Here is a 21,676-nt window from a genome sequence, read left to right on the forward strand (position 1 = left end):
GGGCTGGGAAGTTGGCTCAGTGGTAGAGCGCTTGCCTTGCATGCCTGAGGCTCTGGGTTCGATTCCTCAGCACCACATAAGCAAAAAGAAAAAAGCCAGAAGTGGCGCTGTGGCTTAAGTGGTAGGGCACTAGCCTTGAGCTGAAGAGCTGAGGGACAGTGCTCAGGCCCCACAACCAGACCAAAAAAAAAAAAAAAAAGAATCTCATGGATTTTTCTGCCCAGACTAGCTTCAAACTGCAATCCTAAGATTTTAGCCTCTTGATTACAGATTTGAACCATCAGTTCCCAGCAATTTTTGACTTTCTTCTTTCTTTCTTTCTTTCTTTTTTCTTTCTCTTTCTTTCTTTCCTTCCTTCCTTCCTTCCTTCCTTCCTTCCTTCCTTCCTTCCTTCCTTCCTTCCTTCCTTCGTCAGTCATGGGGCCTGAACTCTGGGCCTGGGTGCTGTCCCTCAGCTCTTCAGCTCAAGGCTAGCACTCTGCCACTTGAGCCACAGCACCACTTCCAGCCTTTTATGCTTATGTGGTACTGAGGAATCGAACCCAGGGCCTCATGCATGCAAGGCAAGCGCTGTACCACTGAGCCACTTTCCCAGCCCCAAGTTTATTCTTTATAAAGAGCATCTGTCATCATAGCTCCATAATCATAATGAATCTCTGACTTTCTCCCTGCTCCATGGCACCACTATAGCATCCTATAGTTGTGTGTCCTTCATATGCTTCTCCCCTGTCCACTTCCCGCCCCCTGCCCCCAATTCCTCATCCCCATAGCACATGTCCTTTAGCTTCTCACCTTCTTTTATTTGGATTATTTCTAGAACTTTCCCTGCTTCATGTTCCTCCTGCCTTCACAGCCCGCCATGGGATTTACCTTTCTGCCATGTTTCTTGGTTTGCTTCACTCCCTGGCTCCAACCTGGCTTCACTTCCTGACTTGACTCCCTGCACGCCTCTCCGTTTCTTTGACTCCATCTTCAGCTCCTATTCCCTTTGAGATTTCATTCTTTTCAGGCTTCCCAGAGCCTTTCTTTTTTTTCTACTTCTTCTATAAATCTCTTCTGATTATTTCTTCCCCAGTAATCACATTCATCTAATCATTCAATCAACACACTGGCTTTTTCTCGTGCCTTTCTCTCAGGTTTGGGTGAGATGAGGGCCATGTAGAAAGCAAGGGGAAGGATCAGAGGCCCAAGGCAGAAACTCCTGATCCACATTAATTAAATGCTGCCTATCTTCTTCCCACATGTTTCTCTGACCCCCTGCATCAGGGCCACACCAGCTAGTGCCTTCATGGTCTCAATATCCCATCTGACATTCTCAGAAGCCCCTCCCCGCACTGTTGGTCTTTCTCATTTCCTTTGGGAAGGCTTCTCTGACCCTGCCCTGGAGGACTAAGTACAACTCTAGGGATGAGTTCTTATTTACCCAGGGCTCCTCAGCACCCACCAGAGCTGGCCGTTGGAGGGCTTTCCATCTGAGTTCATGGTACCAGGAAGGTGATCCTAGAGCCCAGGAGAGGTGAGAATATACTCAACTGCTCTCAGGAGAGGAGAGAATATACTCAAATTGAGAGTTAGACACAGACTCTTGAGTCAGATGTGGGTTCAAATTCTGCCTCTGCCACTGAATTTTTGGGTAGCATTCCTTGGGAATGCTTATTTTCCCCTGCCATAGATTCCTTTATCTACAGGAAGAATATTACAAAATAAAGATGTAAAAATTGAATAAGATAATATATTAAGGAACTTAGGATAGTGTTGAACACATTGTAAGTACTCAATGAAAGTCAGTATTTTACTCAATTAAGTTTTGTTGTAGTTTTGAGGTAGTGTCTCACTACGTAGCCGAGGCCTCCTACCTCAGCCTCCCAACTGTGTTGGAAGTATAGCCCTGTACCACCACATATGACTTTGTTATTCAGTTGTTGTTGTTTGTGTTGGGTTTTCTTTGTGCATGATAAGCAGGTAATATACATTAAGCTATATTCCCAACCCTTCAATTATGTCGTTGTTGGATTATTTTCTGTTGGTACTAGTTTAAATTCAAAGCCTTTCACTGTTAGGCAGGTGCCCTACCACTGAGCAATGCTTCTAGCTCTTCTTTGAACTGATTATTTTTAAGATAGGGGCTCACTTCCTGTTTACATGCACCTAGACTGTGAGCTGCCTACTTTAGGCTTCAGGTTGTAGCTGGGATAAGAGGTGCACGCCACCTCACCCAGCTCTTTGTTGAGAAAAAAATCTTGTGAATTTTTCTGTCCAAGCTGACCTCAAACTGTGATCCTACAGCCTCAGGCTCCTAAGTAGCTGACATTTCAGGCAGGAGCCATCTGTGCCTGGTTCCTTAAATTATATTTTAAATACTTTCTATTACTGTTTTTATTAGCTTTCATTAGTTATACAGAGGGGATTTCATTGTTATATTTCTACACATTATTGTAAACATCTTTCTAGTGAAATGAATGCAGTACTCAGTCTATGTGATAAATATTACACTTAGAGCTAGCTTATCACTCAGCGTGTGTGATAAATATACATTAGAATTATGGACTAGTATTAGTCTATATAGCCTATAAAGAGTTAATGTTTTTCTTAGAAAAGAAAATTTTCACCTGTTTGAGTCCATATAATGTGTCACTTTTGAAAGAGCAAGAAATAATGGTCAACTCATTCCTTTCTCAAGCATTTGCTGTCCTCTCCCATCATGGAGTCTCTATCACCATCAGGGCTTTGCCAAGCCAGCTCTTCCTCACCCATCCAATCCATTCACAACTCCTTCTACCCTTCCAACCCTCTCCGTTTTATTATCTTCACAGCACATAAGCCTTTGAAATTATCTCTTTTACGTGTGTGTGTGTGTGTGTGTGTGTGTGTGTGTGTGTGTGTGTGTGTGTGTGTGTGTGTGTGTGTGTGTGTGTGTGTGTGTGTGTGTGTGTGTGTGTGTGTGTGTGTGTGTGTGTGTGTGTGTGTGTGTGTGTGTGTGTGCCTGTACTGCAGCTTAAACTCAAGGCCTGGAAGCTATCCCGCTATCCCTTAGCACATTTTTTTTTTTTTTGCTCAAGGCTGGCATTTGAGCCACAGCTCCACTTCTGGCTTTTTGCTGAATCTCCTGGACTTTCCTCCTTGGGCTGGCTTCAAACTGTGACCTTTAGATCTCAGTCTCTGAGTAGCTAGGCTTATCAGCATGAGCCACCAGCACCTGACTTTTTTAAACTTTTTAATTTCCATTTCCCTGTGAAAATGAGAACTTCATAAGCACAGGCCCCTGTTCATTATGTTCCCATAGCTTCTTCTAAAGCACATGGAGGAGACAGAATGGTAGTTCCATCAATCTTGGTTGAATTCGTTTTCCCAAGTTGCTTTACAGTTAAAAACCCAACTAAACTTCCTAGTCTCTCAAGAGCCCAGACACTAAAAATACTTATACCAATTTGCCAGTTATGTGGCTTATATTTTTTAAAACAAATCTCAGCAAGTTTTGAGAATATAAAAATAGATATGTTGTCAAGTAGGATATATGTAGATGCATATACATCTCTGTATATGTATGTATGTATGTATTTTTTGAGACAGGGTCTTACCATGTAGCCCAGGCTAGCCCAAACTTGCAATCCGCATGTATCAGCCTCCTAACTGTTGAGAATACAAGCTTGAGTCATCATTATTTCTTAAATAATTTGTCCTTTAGCCTGATATTATGAAAGTATAGCTAGAAATTTATGTCATAGCTAATTATGCTTTAGATATGAAGGATTTCCAAGTACTGTGGAGCTTAAGGAAGTTGTTCCTTGTAAAATAGAATAGCATTTTCCCCATCTTGCTAAAAATTGATCACAGATGGTACAAAGGTCCCTTGAAGAACAGGCTGTCCTCAAATGCCAAATTAATAAGACTGCATTATGCACAAACGACAATAAAAAAGTTCCAAGTTTGATCAGAAGTAATTGTTTTCTTTGATAAGATCTGAAACTTTATTGAAACATGTCTTGACTAGGGTGGGCAGTGGTGCTAACTGGAGAAGGGATAGACAAATGGAAGGCAGAATGGTGGATGAATACAGTCATAATACTCAATGACAGTATGAAAATGAAACTAAGAAACTTGATAAAAGAGGTGGAGATGAGAAAGTGTGGGGTGATGGTACAGGTAACTCTGATCAAGATGCCTTTACATATAAATTAACATGTTAAATTGAACCCTCCTTGTACAATTATCTGAACAAAGAGCAATTTGGGAGTTTAATTATTTTTGTGTGTGTGCCAGTCTGGGGCTGAGGGACAGAAAAAGACTGAGAGTCTTTTTGCTCAAGGCTACCACCCTACCACTTGACACAGCTCTTATTATGGCTTTTTTGGTAATTTTAGTGGAAATAAGAGTCTCACAGACTTTCCTGCCCAGGCTGGCTTTGTACCACAGTCCTCAGATCTCAGCCTCCTGAGTAGCTAGGATTATCAGCATGAGCTATTGGGAACCTGACTAAATTTTATTTATTTATTTATTTATTTATTTTTATTTTATTTTATTTTTTGTCAGTCGTGGGGCTTGAACTCTGGGCCTGGGCGCTGTCCCTCAGCTCTTCAGCTCAAGGCGAGCGCTCTACCACTTGAGCTACAGCGCCACTTCTGGTTTTCTGGTGGTTTATTGGGGATAGGAGTCTCATAGTCTCTCCTGCCCGGGCTGGCTTTGAACCGTGATCCTCAGATCTCAGCCTCCTGAGTAGCTAGGATTACAGGCGTGAGCCACCAGCGCCCGGCTATTTATTTTTTTTAATGATGTTAGAAAGATAAATAATGCAATGGGAAAATAGAAAGAAACTATGGATACTTTCAGAAAAAATCCAAACAAGACAACATGTTCACTAATACTGCTAATCAAAAGAAAGAAAGCTGAAATCACTTTTTAAAAAGACGTTTGCTTCTCCATTTTGCAAAATTTTAAAGGATCTAAATGAAAAAATTCCTATTAGCAAGATGTGGGTCAATAAACACTGAAATATGATGTTGGGGAGTACACACTGATATTGGTTTTTGAAAGGTGATTTGACAATATCTTAATGTTCTTCATAGAAAAGTTCTGTGACCCAGCATTTATAGTCTAGCCTTATATATAGTGGCATGTACACAAAAAAGGATATTAATAAGTGCCCTGTGTATAATAGAAAAATTAGGAATAACTTCAATTTGAATAACAGGTGTAAGTCTAACATACACGGATGTCTTAAAAATATAGATGTTCATGTAACTCAGTGGTAGAGCACTTATTTAGTATTGCAAGGTTCTTGGTTTGATCCCAGCACTGCAAAATAAATGGGGGTGGGAAAAAGCCCTCAAAAACCACAGAGTGGGATAGTGGTAACTCATGACTATAAGTAGGCTGAGATCTGAGAATCATAAAGCCAGCCTGGACAGGAAAGCCCATGAGTCTTTTATCTCCAGTCAAACACCCAAAAGCTAGACATGAGCTGTGGTTCAAGTGATAGAGCACTACTCTTGAGCAAAAAAGCTAAGGTAGGGCTGGGAAGGTGGCTCAGTGGTAGAGCGCTTGCCTTGCATGCTCGAGGCCCTGGGTTCGATTCCTCAGCACCACATAAGCAAAAAATAAAAAGCCAGAAGTGGCGCTGTGGCTCAAAAGTTGTAGAGCGCTAGCCTTGAGCTGAAGAGCTGAGGGACAGTGCCCAGGCCCAGAGTTCAGGCCCCACGACCGGACCCAAAAAAAAAGAAAAAAAAAAAAAGCTAAGGTACCCAGGACTTGAGTTCAAGCTCTAGTACTGGGAAAGAAAGAAAGATAGACAGACAGACAGACAGAGAGAAAGAAAGAAAGAAAGAGAGAAAGAAAGAGAGAAAGAAAGAGAGAAAGAAAGAGAAAGAAAGAAAGAAAGAAAGAAAGAAAGAAAGAAAGAAAGAAAGAAAGAAAGGAAGAAAGAAAGAAAGAAGGAAAGAAAGAAAGAAGGAAAGAAAGAAAGAAAGAAAGAGAAAGAAAGAAAGAAAAAGAAAGAAAGAAGCAAGCAAGCCGGGCACCAGTGGTTCACTCCTATAATCCCAGTTACTCAGGAGGATGAGATCTGAGGATCATGGTTCAAAGCCAGCCCAGTCAAGCAAAGTCCGTGAGACTCTTATCTCCAACAAACCACCAGAAAACCAGAAGTGGCACTGACTTGAGCTGAAGAGTTGAGGGACAGTGCCCAGGCCCAGAGTTCAAGCCCCACAAATAACAAAAAAAAAAAAAAGTAAGGAAAGAAGAGAGAGAGAAAGAGAGAAAAGGAAAAAGAGAAAAAGAGAAAGAAAGAAAGAAAGAGAAAAGAAAAGAAGTGAGGGAGAGAGAAACAGAGAGAAAAAAAGAAAAGAAAGGGGGGGGAGCTGGGGGCTGGCAGCTCATGCCTTTAATACTAGCTACTCAGGAAGATTGCAGTTTGAAGCCAGCCTGGGAAGAAAAGTCCCTGTGAAACTCTTTTTTTTTTTCCCCCTGTGAAACTCTTATCTCCAATTAACCACTCAAAAACCAGAAGTGGAGCTGTGGCTCAAAGTGGTAGACTGCTAGCCTTGAGTGAAAAAAGCTCAGGGACAGCACCCAGGTCCTGAGTTCAAGCACCACAACAGAGGGGAGGGGGGAAGGGAGGGAGGGAGTGAAGGAAAGAGAGGGAGAGGGAGGGAGAGAGAGGGAGAAAGAGGGAGAGAGGATAAAGAGAAAAAGAAAGAAGACAGGAAGGAGAGAAAGAAGAGTGAGAAAGGAAAGAAAGGAGAGGCAAAAAGAAGGCAGGAAGGAAAAAAAGGGAGGGAGGGGAGGAAGGGAGGGAAGGAAAGAAAAGATAGATCTCCACTGTTAGCCTGATGTCATATGTATTATATCACATATATTACACAATACATAGAAGTCACTAAACACAATACACAGAAGTATTTAAATTATATTAAGGTATTTTTCAAGTAGACTTACTGATTTCCTATTCCCTGAGTAACCTGGGTCTCTGCTACTGCTCTAAGTCCTGCTTCCCTCCCCTCAGCCCTCATCATCCTGGGCTTCCTTCTGGTACCTCTGGCATTTTACTTGCTGTTGTCTTTACCTGGAACTCTCTTCCCCCTGGCTTGGTCCTCTTCCCTTGACACTTTGCTATGAAGCCTTTTCATAGCCTCCTCTCATCCTTTACCTTGCCTGGGGACTTTCCAGTCCACTCTGCAGACTTGTTCTCCCATCCTTGTTACTGCCTGCCAGTGCTGTGTTCTTATTTACAGGTTAGCTACCTTTCTTCTTCCTGTGGAATTAAAAGCTCCCCAAAAGCTAAGATTGCTTGTCTTTTTCATTGATGGATTCCTGGCACCTAGAATGGTATCCGGTAGAAGCTTAATAAACATTGGCTGAATGAATAAAATTTCATTTTAATATGTGCACTGAAACAGATGTGAAGGTGGGGGTCATTGGCTCATTCCTGTAATCCTAGCTACTCAGGAGCCTGAGATCTGAGGATCATGGTTCAAAACCAGTCTGAGAAAGAGAGACTTTCATTTCCAATTAACCACCCAAAATCCAAAAGAGGCTCAAGTGGTAGAACACCAGCCTTGAACAAAAAAGCATAGAGATGGGGAAGGGAAATAACAAAATGCTGACATAAGGATATAGGATGCCCTATTGTAACAATGAGATGTACAAAACAGGATGTTAAAAATGAACTTTACAACTTTGTGGGTGAGGAGAGGGAGGAGTTGGGGAAGTAGGGAGGAAAGGGATGGCAGGGGAAAAATAAAGGAGGGAGTAACAATGCTCCATAGGAAATGTACTCATTACCTTACTGATGTAACTGTAACCCCTCATTACAGTATCTTTACAATAAAATATATATATTAAGAGCAAAATAAAAGCATAGGGACAGTGTCCGGGCCCCTGAGTTCAAGCCCCAGGTTTGGTACCAAAAACATTTTTTAATATATAAAGAGATTAATGTAATGGTTCTATTTCTGCTTCTAAGTCACTCAAGACACTTTCTTGGAACTCTGCTATGGCTTGGATGTGGTGAATGTCTACACATGTTTCTGTGTTGAATTTAATCCCCATCATGAGATATAAAGAAGGTGAGAAATTAAATGAGTGCTTTGAGAGGGAGCCTTTGGAAGGTGATTAGGATTAGATGATGTCACCAGGATTGTGCTCCTGTGCTTGAACACTGAAGGTTTTGGAAGAGAAAGGAAGGTCAGCTACTCAGGAGGCCAAGATGGGAAGGATCTCCTAAGTCCAGGAGCTCAAGTTGAGTCTGGGAAAACTAGTGGAACCTTACTTCAAATAAAATAAGACAGAAAAAAGGAATAAAGAGCAGAAACACAGGTGTGTGCCATATTCTCTCACTGTGTCATGATTTGTGCCATCTCTAGACTCTTCCAGCAAAGAAAGCTATCACCAGATGAAGCCCATTAACTTTGAATCACCAGAACCATGAACCACATAAACCTCCTTAAAAAAAATGCTACACAACTCCCCTTATTTCATTATAGTAACAAGAACAACAGACACTGAACCAAGAACTCTTGTAAGCTTGTGTCCATTATATATACAAGTTCAGAAAACACCACATAAACCACAAACAACACACACACACACACACACACACACACCACTACCACCATGTGCCTTCTGGGTAAAAATCCCTTCTAATTTATATAATCGTAGCAGAAAGAAGCAATGTTACTAGTAATCCCTACACAGTAAAATCTGAAACATTTCTGTCAGACAGGGTAGACTTGATGTGGTCCCATGTGGGCTGTTACATTCATCTCGTGTTAGGGGGAGCTCTTGAGAGAAGACATATTGCTTCTCTGACACGGATCCACCAAACTGAGCATGACAGGCATCTCCGGAACACATTCACATACAACAGTGACACAGCCCTCTGTCCTCTGCCCACCACAGGCTGTCAGGGTCATGAAGCTCTTGTAGGTAACTCCTGTTCCTTATTCTGGGCTTTTGCTCCCTGCAGTACTGGTAACAGTCTCCCTGGATGGGTCTGCTGTCCTTTACTACTTTTTCCTTTGTCCTTTTTTTTTTTTTTTTAAACTAGCCAGACAGACTGCTTGATGAATCTGCAAAGCTTCATCCTAACAGGAAAGCAAGGTAAGTGCAATTTAATTCAGAGAGATTGGAAGGAAGGTTTGCCTGCTCCGACAGTTTCTTTAACTCACCCTAGAAAGTAGGGCAGTCACAGCCAGCTCTCACAACCATTTTGGTAAGATAAGAAATCTGGAACTCTTAGAATTTTTTATTTGTTTTATTTTATTTTATTTTTCTGCTGGTCCTGGGGCTCGAACTCAGGGCTTGGGTGCTGTACCTGAGCTTCTTTGTGCTCAAGGCTAGCACTCTACCACTTGAGCCACAGAACTACTTAACAGCTTTTTTTTGAGTAGTTTATTGGAGTTAAGAGTCTCACTGGGACTTTTCTGCCTAGGCTGGCTTCAAACCACAATCCTCAGATCTCAGCCTCCTGGGTAGCTAGGATTACAGGTATGAGCTACCAGTGCCAGGTCTTAAAATTTTATTTTATTTTATTTATTTATTTATTTTTTGTCAGTCGTGGGGCTTGAACTCTGGGCCTGGGCGCTGTCCCTCAGCTCTTCAGCTCAAGGCGAGCGCTCTACCACTTGAGCTACAGCGCCACTTCCGGTTTTCTGGTGGCTTATTGGAGATAGGAGTCTCACGGTCTCTCCTGCCCAAGCTGGCTTTGAACCGCGATCCTCAGATCTCAGCCTCCTGAGTAGCTAGGATTACAGGCGTGAGCCACCAGCGCCCGGCCCAGGTCTTAAAATTTAAAATGAGAACGAACCAACTCTCTTCTTCCTCCTCCTCCTCCTCCTCCTCCTCCTCCTCCTCCTCCTCCCCCTCCTCCTCCTCCCCCTCCTCCTCCTCCTCCTCCCCCTCCACTTCCTCCTTCTCCTTCCTCCTCTTCTCCTTCCTCCTTCTCCTGGTCTTCACTATCTTTATCTTCCTTTAGTTAACAAAATCAGCTGGACTAAAAGTCAAAATTAGCCAGGCACTGATGGCTTATGCCTATAATCCTAGCTATTCAGAAGGCTGAGATCTGAGGGTTGCAGTTTGAAGCGAGACCTGGTAGGAAAGTTTGGGAGACTGTTATCTCCAATTACCCAATAAAAAAGCTCAAGGTGGAGCTGTGACTCAAGTGGTAGAGAACTAACTTTGAGCACAAAAGCCCCATAACAGTGCCCAGACCGTGAATTCAAGCCCTAGGACTGACCCAAGAAAAAAAAAGTTGAAACTATCCTGCAAACAGCCCCTTGGGTACAGTTATACCTGATTCTCACTAAGCTTTGGTGAAGAAACAGATTGGAACTGTGGCACTGCTGGTGACAATTCTTCGGATCTAAGCTGGGCATGGCTTTGCTTATTCAGAAACATTGACATTACTCCCACTTAATCTCACTTTTTTGGCCTCATGATTCTATTAACACTTCAGAAAAGACATCTATTTCTCCTGGAGGGGACTAGTTATCGAACTTTACATTACTTGAGACCAGAGTACCGGTTTTTGAATTGTATCAATAACATCTTGAGCAAGAGAACTTAGTTCTCTGAGCTTCTGTCTGTTCATCTGTTATATACACATAATCAGCCCTACCTGGTAAGGTCACCATTAGAATTAAATAAGCTAATGCAGAGACAGAGCTCCATAGTGTGGCTTCTAATAGATAAGTACTCAATAAATGACCAATATTTCTATAAATTGAGACCCCTAGCTTTCCCAATCTAAAACTTTTGGGTAGTATCTTCCACAATTGCCCAGAATAGTCTCTCACAACAAAGTTCAAAACTCACCCCTAAAAAACCACACCAATAGAGCGCTAGCCTTGAGCTGAAGAGCTGAGGGACAGCGCCCAGGCCCAGAGTTCAGGCCCCACGACCGGACCCCAAAAACAAAAAAACAAAACAAAACAAAACAAAAAACACCAAACCAAAACTAAAACAGACCAGTAGAAATTATGTTGTGAAACCACTTGCTGGGTTTATCTAATATACAGAATTGAAATTTTCTCTGAAATTCTCTCTCTCACGCTCTCTGTCTCTCTCTGTCTCTGTCTCTGTCTCTGTCTCTGTCTCTGTCTCTGTCTCTGTCTCTGTCTCTCTCTCTCTCTCTCTCTCTCTCTCTCTCTCTCTCTCTCTCTCTCTCTCTCACACACACACACACACACACACACCAATATAGCATGTAACTGATGCTACGAGGAGCCTTGGCCTGATCAGGGATCTCACAAGGCACCTGATTAGCCTCCAGTTTTGTCTCCTGCACAAAACTATGTACAGAAAGTTATTTATTCCCACCTAGAGTCAAGCCAAAGAGAGATGGCTGACAGGAATGGTGATGATAAAATATGGATAAGACTTGGGGTCACCTCATAGTCCCGGGTCCTGCCCAAGCCTGGGCACAGTGATCTGAAGGTTCTCAGAGCCTCACAGGGCAGCATCCTTCTTCTCTCTAACCCTGCCTCTTCCCTTCTGTCCTTCAGGTCAATAAATACTGACTTCAGTGCCCACCACAAGTCAGGCACACTCAAGCTAGTCCCAGGCAGCTTCTGGTCTAGTAGGCACAGTGGACATGGCGTGACAGTTATCAGATGAGAAAGGACATTCAGATTGTGAGCCAGAAGGAAGTGATCTTTAGTGTCTATAGAGCTTAAAGCAGATCTATCACAAGAATGGCCTGACTACTCACCACACTGGTTCTCCGCATGGCCCTGGCCCCCTCCACAGGACTCTGCCCGCTGTTCAGATGTTCTGGGAGACTTTTTAGCCACATCGAGGTCCATGCCTGAGAGCTGGAGGTGCAACTGGTCCCTGTGAGCAGCCTTCCTGAGCGTGCGGATGGCCTTCCGCAGCCGCTTCTCTGTCCGCTTCACCAGGCAGCTCAGATCACAAGAAGCTACCGAGACAAGAGGGACAGGAGCAAGGGATAGCAGTCAAGCCGCAGCATGCTAGGGTGTCCAGACCAGCCACGGGACCCACCAACACCCTGGGTTACAGGAAGGGGAGAGATCTGGAGGTAGACACCTAGCAGGCTGGGCAGCATTTGATTTAAACACAAATTTGTGAACCCAAGTGGGAGCTTTGGGTTTTGATGAAGAAGAGAAAACCATTAGGTTGTGAAAATCAATTCAATGTAGTTGGGTGTGTGTGTGTGTGTGTATGTGTGTGTGATAATAAAACAGGAGATACTTCAGTGTTTGTCTTAACAACCACCACCCGCCCTTCCATCCCCAGGAATGATGAAAAATGAAAGGCAAAGACAAAACAAGTAACCTGCGAGAGAAGCCTGGCCACTTAGACGCCTTTCAGACCAACCTGTCACCTCCTTTGGGTAAGTTTCACGTTCAAACTCAACAGTGATAAACATGTCCTTAGGGGCACTCAGTCGGCCAGGGGTTCCCGGGACTTGCTTGCTGGAGATGCATGTAAGGTTTGCGTAGCGGAAACTCTCTTTTACTGAGCTGTGCTTCTCTGTATGGAGAAACAAAGTTATCGGAAGCCAAGTCCTGGCAAAGCACTCAGTTGAACATTCGCTAGAGCTCAGTAAACATTTCATTAAAACAATTCTCCAGGGATGACATGATGAACTCCACATGCCGAGCCGCTGCAAGTCCCCATCCCTCCCCCCACCCCGCAGCTTGGAGCCTGATGACATGTTCCTTTTGAAGAGCCAGTTTGCCTCCTATATAACTTTATAAGCTGATGCTTGAAAACTCTTTTCATGGATAAAGGCTGGGTGTGTTTCTGACTGACCAGCATAGAGGTGGAAGACATATTCCCTGCCAGTGGTGTTCCTGAGGAGCATGTGTGTTCTCGCAGTTGGTTTTCCTAAAGCTGGGCTGTAATGACCCAAAGCAGGGGCTGAGGCTTCAAACAGAGTATGAAGGCAGCAGCAGAAAGGGAACTCACTCCTGCTTTTAGGCAAATGGTTCTTGGTGCAATTCCAACACAAAGGGTGAGCTGGGAAACACACCAACAGTGATGTGTCTCTTTTCAAATAAGCAGGAATGATAAATAACAGTAAGAGTCAACAGAGTCAGGCTCTGGTGGCTCACATCTGTAATTCTAGCTACTTAAGAGGCTGAAATTGAGGATCGAGTTCAAAGTTAGCCTGGGCAGAAAAGTACATGAGACTCTTATCTCCAAGTAACTAGCACAAAGCTGGATGTGGAGCTGTGGCTCCACTTTTTGCATTGAGGGAAGAAAAAAAAAAGAAATAACTAAGCAAAAACTCAAGGCCCTGAATTCAAGACCCAGCATCAATGCCAAAAAATAAAAAGAATCAACAGAACAAGACAGTACTATGAATCCATCTATGATGATAGCAGAATGTTTAGTAAGATGCAAGACAGGGCTTTGCACAGCTCTGGCCTGACTTTGGCTTTCTCTTCTTCCTCATGACTTCCAGTGAATCTGATGACTAAGGATTGTCAACAAACCAGACCAAACCGAACCAAAAAGCAGGTCCCCATATCCACAAAATCAGTTTGTCTCTATTTTAAAATCCTACCTTATTGAATTGAAGAATTATTTATATCACATTCTTCCTTACTATTACAAGTATGTTCTGAGCAACCAATAATCAGAGGCCAAAGGAAAGAAGCAAATGTGTTTCCTTTCTATATTTTCTCTCACAGATCTATTTCTGCCTTTTCAAACAGCTGACTTCAAATATTAAAACTGATATTTATTTTTAATTTTTTTTAATTTTTTCCATCTATTTTCAAAACATTTTTTTTCTGGGTGGTGCAGGGGTTCAAACTGAGGGCCTTATGCTTGCTTCATAGGCAGGGACTTTACTGAGTCACATCTTTTATCCTGTGTGTGTGTGTGTGTGTGTGTGTGTGTGTGTGTGTGTGTGTGTGTGTGTGTGTGTGTGTGTGTGTGTGTGTGTATGAGTGTGATACTTGGACTTGAACAGGGCCTCCAGCTCTTAGCTTTTTTTGCTCAAGGCTATAACTCTACCACTTAAGCTATAGCTCTACTTCTAGATTTTTGCTAGTTAACTGGAGATATGACTCTCTTAGATTTTTCTGTCAATGCTGTCTTCAAACCTTGATCCTCATATCTCAGCCTCCTGAGTAGTTAGGATTACAGGTATGACCACAAGTGCTAAGCAGCCTCTCATCCTTTTTACACTGATTACCTTTTTTTTTTAAATAAAGCTTTTAGTATAGTGGGGCTAAAGTAGGGAGAAATAGAAGAGGAGAGAAACATTTTACTCCCCACAGAGATGAGGTCTTGCCTCCTGCCCAGGCACATGCCTGTTCCACAAACCTCCTACTTTTTGCTTCCTATTGTAGCCAACATGACAAATGTTTGCCACCATGCCCAGAGTCTCCTACTGAGATGAAGTCTCTCTGCTTTTCTTCCCTGGCCTGTGCTGGAACCCCAGTTCTCCCAATCTCAATCTCCCAAGTAGCTAAGATGACAGGCATGAGCCACTGCCACTGATATTTTGAAGTAAGTTATAGAAGAGTTGCTAAGATACTGATAATAGTTACCCTGATATACTGATAATAGTTACTCTGTTTCCCCTAAGGTTCACATGTTACATTAACAGCAAATTTATCAAAACTAAAAAGTTAGAATTTGGTACAATCCCATTAAGTAATCTTCTGATCAAATCTTGCTTTTTTTTTTTTTTTTGGTTGGATTTTGGTGCTGGCGATCAAACTAAGAGCCTTGCACATGGTGGGCAAGCACTCTTCTCACTGAACTATATCCCCGGCCCCCAAATACATTTTAAAATAGCACTTTCCTCCAAATTTAAAAGTTTAAGCTGAGCTCCAGTGGTTCACACCTGTAATCCTAGCTACTCAGGAGGATGAGAACTGAGGATCAGGGTTCAAAGCCAGCCCCAGCAGGAAAGTCCATGGTGCTGTGGCTCAAGTGGGAGAATATTTTCCTTGAGCTGAAGAGTTCAGGAACAGCAGCCAGGCCCAGAGTTCAAGTCCCATGACTGACAAAAAAAAAGTATAAAAGTGGAAAATGCAGAAAAAAAGTAAAATTCACCCATCAACTATATCCTCTACTAATGAGATCCTTTTCTACTTCATGTTTCCATACACAATTTGCATTGTATTAGTAGTATTTTTACTACCACTTTTTCCTTCTTAGTAATATAACAAGAACATTTCTCTATGTCATTAAATATTCTTTGAATAAATATAGTCAATAGCTGGATAAAATTCCATCAAATGGAGGTACCAAGAATGAGCTTAATAGTTACAAATGACTAGAGTCCTAGCTATCCAGGAGGCTGAGATCTGAGGATCACTGTTTGAAGCCAACCCAGGTAGAAAAGTCTGTGAGACTCTTCAATTAACTACCAAAAAGCCATCAGTGGAGGTATGGCTCAAGTGGCAGAGTGCTAGACTTGAAGAACAGTGCCCAGGCCTTGAGTTCAGGCCCCACTGGCATGCAAAAAATGGTGACTACAGAGCCTTATGCTTATTTGTATGGTTTGAGAGCAGATTAAGGAAAGAAACCTGATACATGAAACCTTGGTTTTTTTTAATCTCTAAAATTATCATCTGAAATATGTTGGAAATGGAGCTAAGGAAGAAAGAAGAGGACTAGGTTCTGCCTGTTTCAATAAGGTCAGTTACACTTGGAAGGTTTACATTTTGCTGAAGCCAACGAAGTCACAGCTTCCAAAATACTAGACCAGCAGGAATGCTGGACATTACATCTTTGTTCATCAAAGTTATCACTTCTGAGCCAACTCCCCCCTCCCTTTTTTTCATTTCTTTGGCTTGTATTTCAAACTGCTAAGACCTAGAAAATTCAACCCAACATGACCATAAGTTGCTAATTTTTTCTAAGCCCTTACTGACTCCTGTGAACTCACATGTTTCCCAAGAGCTTCACCAACTATATCATGAAGGAAGCCCCCCTCCAAGTGACCCCGAATTGTGCAAATGTGCAAAGCCAGCTCTGCTTCCTCTAATGAACAAAGTCCTAGGAATACTAAATGGTTGCATCTCATCCTAAGTGCGTATGGGTCTGCCATCAGTGCGCATGTCACAGCCCCTTTCCCACATGGCAAGGATGCTTCCAACCTAACCAGTCATCTGGTTCCATACCTGGTAGTACTGGTCGCAGACCCTCAGGAAACAGCTCAGCCTTTTTCAAACTACACTTGCCTTCATTTAGTTTAAATGTTACACTTGTCCTGATGGTGGCAACATCTTCAGAAAGAAATAAGTAAGAAAAATTATCTTCAGAGGCAAAGGAATGGAAACACTAGGAGAGTATTGGTGAGCTAGCCGTTGATTGGATCCCTCCATGCATCTCTTACCTGAGACCAAGAAGTGTTCGGATCATAAAGTGCCCATTACCCTAAGCATTGGGGACACCTATAGTCTCTTCAGAGTTATTCTTATCTACTCATGGGACAGATAAATCAAATGTTCAAATATAATAAAAAGAGGATCCCAAAGCAGTGAGATCAAAGATGAGGTCATTCTTGTGTCTTCCTGAGAAGGAAGGCTAAGTGTCCTTTAGCTCAAGTGTGGCTAAAACTTGAAGGAAATGGAAAGAAAGGGAAGGTTTGTATACCTGGGGTTGGGGGGAGGGCAGGGCTGAGGAAGCTGCCTCTCTATAGATGTGGTTAGGATTTTCAGGGTCTGAGGGACAGCCAGGGTCCCACTTTGAAGGGATGTTGTTCTCTTTCCAGAATCAGTGTTAATTCTATTTTAGGTTCTGGAGCTCATGACCTAAATTGGAATTCCAGCTCTTTGTGTTGTGGTAAGAACTTAAGAAATTTCCTTAATCTCCCACCTCAGTTTTCTCATCTGAACTGGAAACTAAATGGTATAATGCAGTGAAAGAGAGAAGAGAGAGAGAGAGAGAGAGAGAGAGAGAGAGAGAGAGAGAGAGCGCTTAGCCTACTGCCTAGTACATAGACAGAACTGGATAACTTTGAACTATGTGCTCATCTACTCTTGGGGAATCCCAAATCACCAAGGAATCATCACTGAGATTTGATTTTACACATCAGGTTGTTTTCTCTGGCTTGGTTCATTTTCATTCATAAAAATGGCAGTAGAGAAAAGAGCTCTGAATCCAGACTGTCTGGATTCAAACCCTGGTTCATCTGTTTCTGACCTGAGTCATTCTGAGTAAGTTATTTCACCTCATCAAGACTCCATTCCTCTGTGTGATTAATGAGGATAATAATAAAATTGAGGGGCTGGGAAGGTGGCTCAGTGGTAGAGCGTTTGCCTTGCATGCCTGAGGCCCTGGGTTTGATTCCTCAGCACCACATAAACAAAAAGAAAAAAAGCTGGAAGTGGCGCTGTGGCTCAAGTGGTAGAGCTCTAGCCTTGAGCTGAAGAGCTGAGGGACAGTGCCCAGGCCCAGAGTTCAGGCCCCACGACCGGACCAAATAATAATAATAATAATAATAATAATAATAATAATAATAATAATAATAATAATAATAAAATTGATTCAGTTGTCATGTGGATTAAATCCATACATGCAATATGATGGCTGGCATATTCTAACTGCTCAGCTACAGTCTTGCTTTGAGTCTCTGCTTGGCACATCTATGTGATATGTACATCAAGATGTGATGTGGGCCTTCTTCAGACATTTACTCTCATGACATAATAGCCAAGTGTGTGTGCATCTAAGAAAACAAGATCTTCTGAACATTTTGGATTTCTTTTGACAAACTAGAAAGGGTTTGGGCCCCTTTCTTGAGACAGGGCCCTTGCTCTTCCTGTTCTGCCTAAACCAGTTTGCATCAGTAGCATGTGCCCCAGGCACATTTTTTTTCTTTATTTCTTCCAGTCCTGGGGCCTGAATTCAGGGCCTGCATGCTGTCCCTGGGCTTCTTTAGTGTTCTACCACTTGTGCCATACAAGTGGCTTTTTCTGAGTGGTTTATTGGAGAGAAGGTTCTCACACACTTTCCTGCCTGCCTGGGCTGGCTTTGAGCCATGATCCTCAGATCTCAACCTCCTGTGTAGCTAGGATTACAGGCATGACCTACCAATACTCAGCTCCCAGGCACATTTCTGCTGGGCCTTTGAGGTGCTCTGAGGTGCAGGAGTTTAGGAGACCTGAGTCTCCTGTTTCCAGAGTTCTGTGAGGCTCTATCCAACACGATGACCCACTGTGGCTGAACAGGGCCTTGGAGCCCACAGTGGGCACTTAGTATACATCTGTTACACAGATGAGTCAGATTTCAGGCACCATAGTTACAGGCAAAAGCACCTAGTAACATGCTCACAGCATTGAGATTAGGAAGAAAGAAAACAAAGCCAGTGCCCGAGAGCCCCACTAATGAAGTCCACTGCACACAATAAGCTCCAGAGAGGTCATACGGATTTGGTAATTACCCCCAAAAGCTGAGTCATTTGTTTTTTGCTGTTTGTTCCTGGGAGGAGAGGAAGAGCCGCAGGTGACAGAATAGGCCTCTTGCAGTCCTGACAGACAGAATGTAGGTTTTCAAATGAGTAAGCAAGTTACAGGCTATTCTGGTAGTAGCTAAAATCACCCCCACCCCAACTTCATTAGAGAAGAGCCCATGACATGGCCTCTCAAAGCCTGGGTTCTGGTATCTGGCCAGTGACCTGAAATCCCTTTGAGGGCATCTAATACCTCCAGGCAAGGCCTGGCCCTGGCATGAATCTCTGCCTAGGGACTGGGCCCCACTCACCTGAAGAGAGGTGAATGCCAGAGTGACATCTTAGGAAGCACCTGTCTCCTCCACCACTCTTACTGCAGTGCAGGGACACGTGGGGTGACCCACTAGTGGGTAGGAGCCCCTTCACTTCTAGATAGAATAAAACATAGAAACTTATGGAAGAGAAATACATTTCCAACTGGGAGAAGGAGGGCAGAATCCTACATACCAAAAGCCTCAAGAAAAAGAGGCAGACACTTAGGCAGAACAGATGCCAGGCCTGATATCCCACCAAGGTTAAAAAGCTCCCTTCTGCTATGTATTCATGCAGAAAAGCAACCAGGAAAACAGAAGTGAATTTCAACCTATGCAGAAGCACAGAAAGAAATGCTAAAGAGCCTGCAAAGTATCTCCTGTTTTTAAACTCTTTAAAGAGCAGTTGCTGCCAGGGACGGAGGGGAGGAGAGCTCAGTGGAGAAAGTCAGGTAGGTTCAGGCCCCGTGGGACATGGGAGCTCCCAGAGCCATGAACTCTCTGCCCCCCCAGTGAGCCCCATAGCTGGGTCTGCCCCACGCAATAGGCTGGCGCCCCTTACCCACACAGTCTTTTTTATTCCAGTGGAGTTTATACCCAGGATGGCACTGGCATTCGTAGCTGCCCACCGTGTTCACACAGACCTGCTGGCAGCCCCCATTGTTGATGCTGCACTCGTTGGTATCTGTAGAGCAAAATGGTCCCCTGTCACAGCAGCATATCATGGGCTGACCCATCCTCCCTTGAGGAAGGGGACACACGCACACACACACACACACACACACACACACACACACACACACACACACACGGTTGACCTTGACTTTCACAGTGTGCACTTAGTGCTGGCTAGTTCCACATCCCATTCCCCACTGACGTATGCTAGGGAGACTTCAAGTTCCATTCATTGCCCCCTAGACAGAAGGGACCAACCACACTATACTTTCAGATGTTCAAACTCAGACAATGAATAGGCTTCTAATTTAAAACTCTAACATCTGTGGGCTCCACACCAAGGGAGACAGACAGCTAGAATAAAAACTTCAGATCTGACCATTTCCACAGGTGAGATACAAAGAAGGGAAATGGTGTACACTGTCCCCATCAACCTGAGACTAAGTTCAGGTTGGAAGGTGGTGCTACCTAAATCCAGATTCACATCATAATGGTCCCTTCTCATTGGGATTTCTTGGTAGAGTGTGTTTTTAGCCATGCTGGGAATGTGTGGAGAAGGGAGACAACTCAATCTATAACAAAGCACAACTATCCATTCTGCTTAAGCTCAGGACATGAGAAGAGCAGGAAGTATTCCAATTGGTAGTTCTACATACTTCAAATCCTTACAATCACTTTGGAGGTCCTGGTCAGTTAAACTGGAGCAGGGAACAGCATTCTCAGTGATTATGGTTCTGAATATTGAGTGGTCTGATGGACAAGAGAGTGGCATGCAAATCACTTGACATCAATTCTGATTTATGCCACAGCCTTCTCAATCATAAGGTTGTAAGATCGAAGGATTTATTGCTAAATGGACTGACAGTGGAGGGAGAAACTTGATTCTTTTCACTTCTTGCTCCAAAATCTTTGGGGCTTGAACCAAGACTTTGTAACCATAGCCCATCCACAAGAGGGCCCTGAATTTGGAGGTGCCCTACCAACACTCTCTGAGGACTATACCATCTTCTGGGAAGGCCTGGCAGATAAGGTCTCAGCTCTGAGACACCCTTCAGTTCTTGGAATACAACTGCAAGTCAATAAAGTCAACTTATAAAACCACAGCAAATAGAGCCCAGCTCCTCCCTGCTCCATCCTTTATGTGTTCTAGGAGAACATTCAGCATGGGTTTCCCTTGAGCCAATGGACAGAAATGTATCTTTCACCCCGCTGTAGGAAAATAAAACTCAGAGAGAACCCTGCTTCCTCCAGCCTCACCCTCAAGGGGCACCTACTCACCTCCACAGTGGGTGAAGCCATACAGAGTATACCCTAAATTGCAAGCACAAGCAAATGTCCCCTGGTGGTTGATGCAGCTGTGGTCACAGGTCCTATCCAAAGAGCACTCATCCACATCTGTAATTGTCAAAAGAAGAAGCCAGTTCTGATGGGTGGATGGAGAGGTTTATAATAAACATCAGTTACTGACTGGTATTTAAGCCTGGATTTTAATGCCCTCTGCATTAAAAGAATCTGAGAACGTTGCTGTCTATAGTAATTTTCTATAGCAGACATTGAAATTAGGTGGTTAAGTTCTCAATTGCTCCACAGTCATCTCTTAGTTTTGTTCCCACCATGGTACAAGCCCACATGCCTGTCATCCTCCTTCAGTTGGATGCACAAGTTGGCTATATGTAAATTACATATACATCGTCTGTCTGATCCTGTTTTCTTCCCTGATCTGGCCCTCATGTCTTTCCTGCAGATTAGAATTTCGGTGTGTCACTGCCTCAACTCTTCAGAGGATTTTAACAGTTACAACTTGTGGCTCCAAATGGATAGGCCAGAACTAGCACAACACTCAGTGGAAGCCAAAAAGATCATTGCTAAACCACTTTTCCAACACTGAATGTGCTACAAGAAGCTACATTAATAAAAGCACAAATATTTGGATGGATCAGGAAGAATGAAAAAGCAAAATAAAAAGGGCAAATTCTTGCAAAACCTCTTCATTCCTAGCTTTTCCCAGAAACCCTGGAAATTTCTTCAGTAAATTTCTCCTGTGCAAATATTTGTTTTACTAAAACTGATCACTAAAAAATGAGCAAAAGTCAGTTTCTTTCCTGTTAATTGATGCTATTCTATGGAATCTGTTATTAATATCAGCCAGTTGCTGAGAAAGTGGACGCATTCAGTAGCTGACTTTGGCTGTTCACCATGAGTGCTTGCTTTGCCAAAAATAATGAGATCACTTTCCTAATTTCTTTTTAATGTGTTTACACAGCTTAAATATATTGCTGGCTCTATACATTATGTGGAACAGCAAATTTGCTTTCCA

At 43.1% G+C, this 21,676-nt stretch overlaps 1 protein-coding gene across 4 annotated transcripts in view; it reads right to left on the reverse strand.

The window, feature by feature from the left end:
- Scube2 (signal peptide, CUB domain and EGF like domain containing 2) overlaps nt 1-21,676 on the reverse strand; it is a 79,173-nt gene that overhangs the window by 21,346 nt on the left and 36,151 nt on the right. Inside the window, exons 10-16 of one of the 4 annotated variants that reach the window (XM_070035274.1) lie at nt 20,638-20,754; nt 19,247-19,369; nt 18,685-18,801; nt 18,365-18,451; nt 16,101-16,205; nt 12,328-12,483; nt 11,702-11,908 (exon numbers count right to left, since the gene is read on the reverse strand). In XM_070035274.1, the coding sequence (XP_069891375.1) occupies nt 11,702-11,908; nt 12,328-12,483; nt 16,101-16,205; nt 18,365-18,451; nt 18,685-18,801; nt 19,247-19,369; nt 20,638-20,754 (912 nt within the window). Of the gene's footprint in view, nt 1-11,701; nt 11,909-12,285; nt 12,484-16,100; nt 16,206-18,364; nt 18,452-18,684; nt 18,802-19,246; nt 19,370-20,637; nt 20,755-21,676 lie in introns of all 4 variants that reach the window. The other 3 variants (XM_070035273.1, XM_070035275.1, XM_070035276.1) reach the window with 3 other exon arrangements.

Source organism: Dipodomys merriami, unplaced genomic scaffold, assembly GCF_024711535.1.
Source record: "Dipodomys merriami isolate MVZ:Mamm:240054 unplaced genomic scaffold, mDipMer1.0.p SCAF_25, whole genome shotgun sequence".
NCBI lineage: Eukaryota > Metazoa > Chordata > Mammalia > Rodentia > Heteromyidae > Dipodomys > Dipodomys merriami.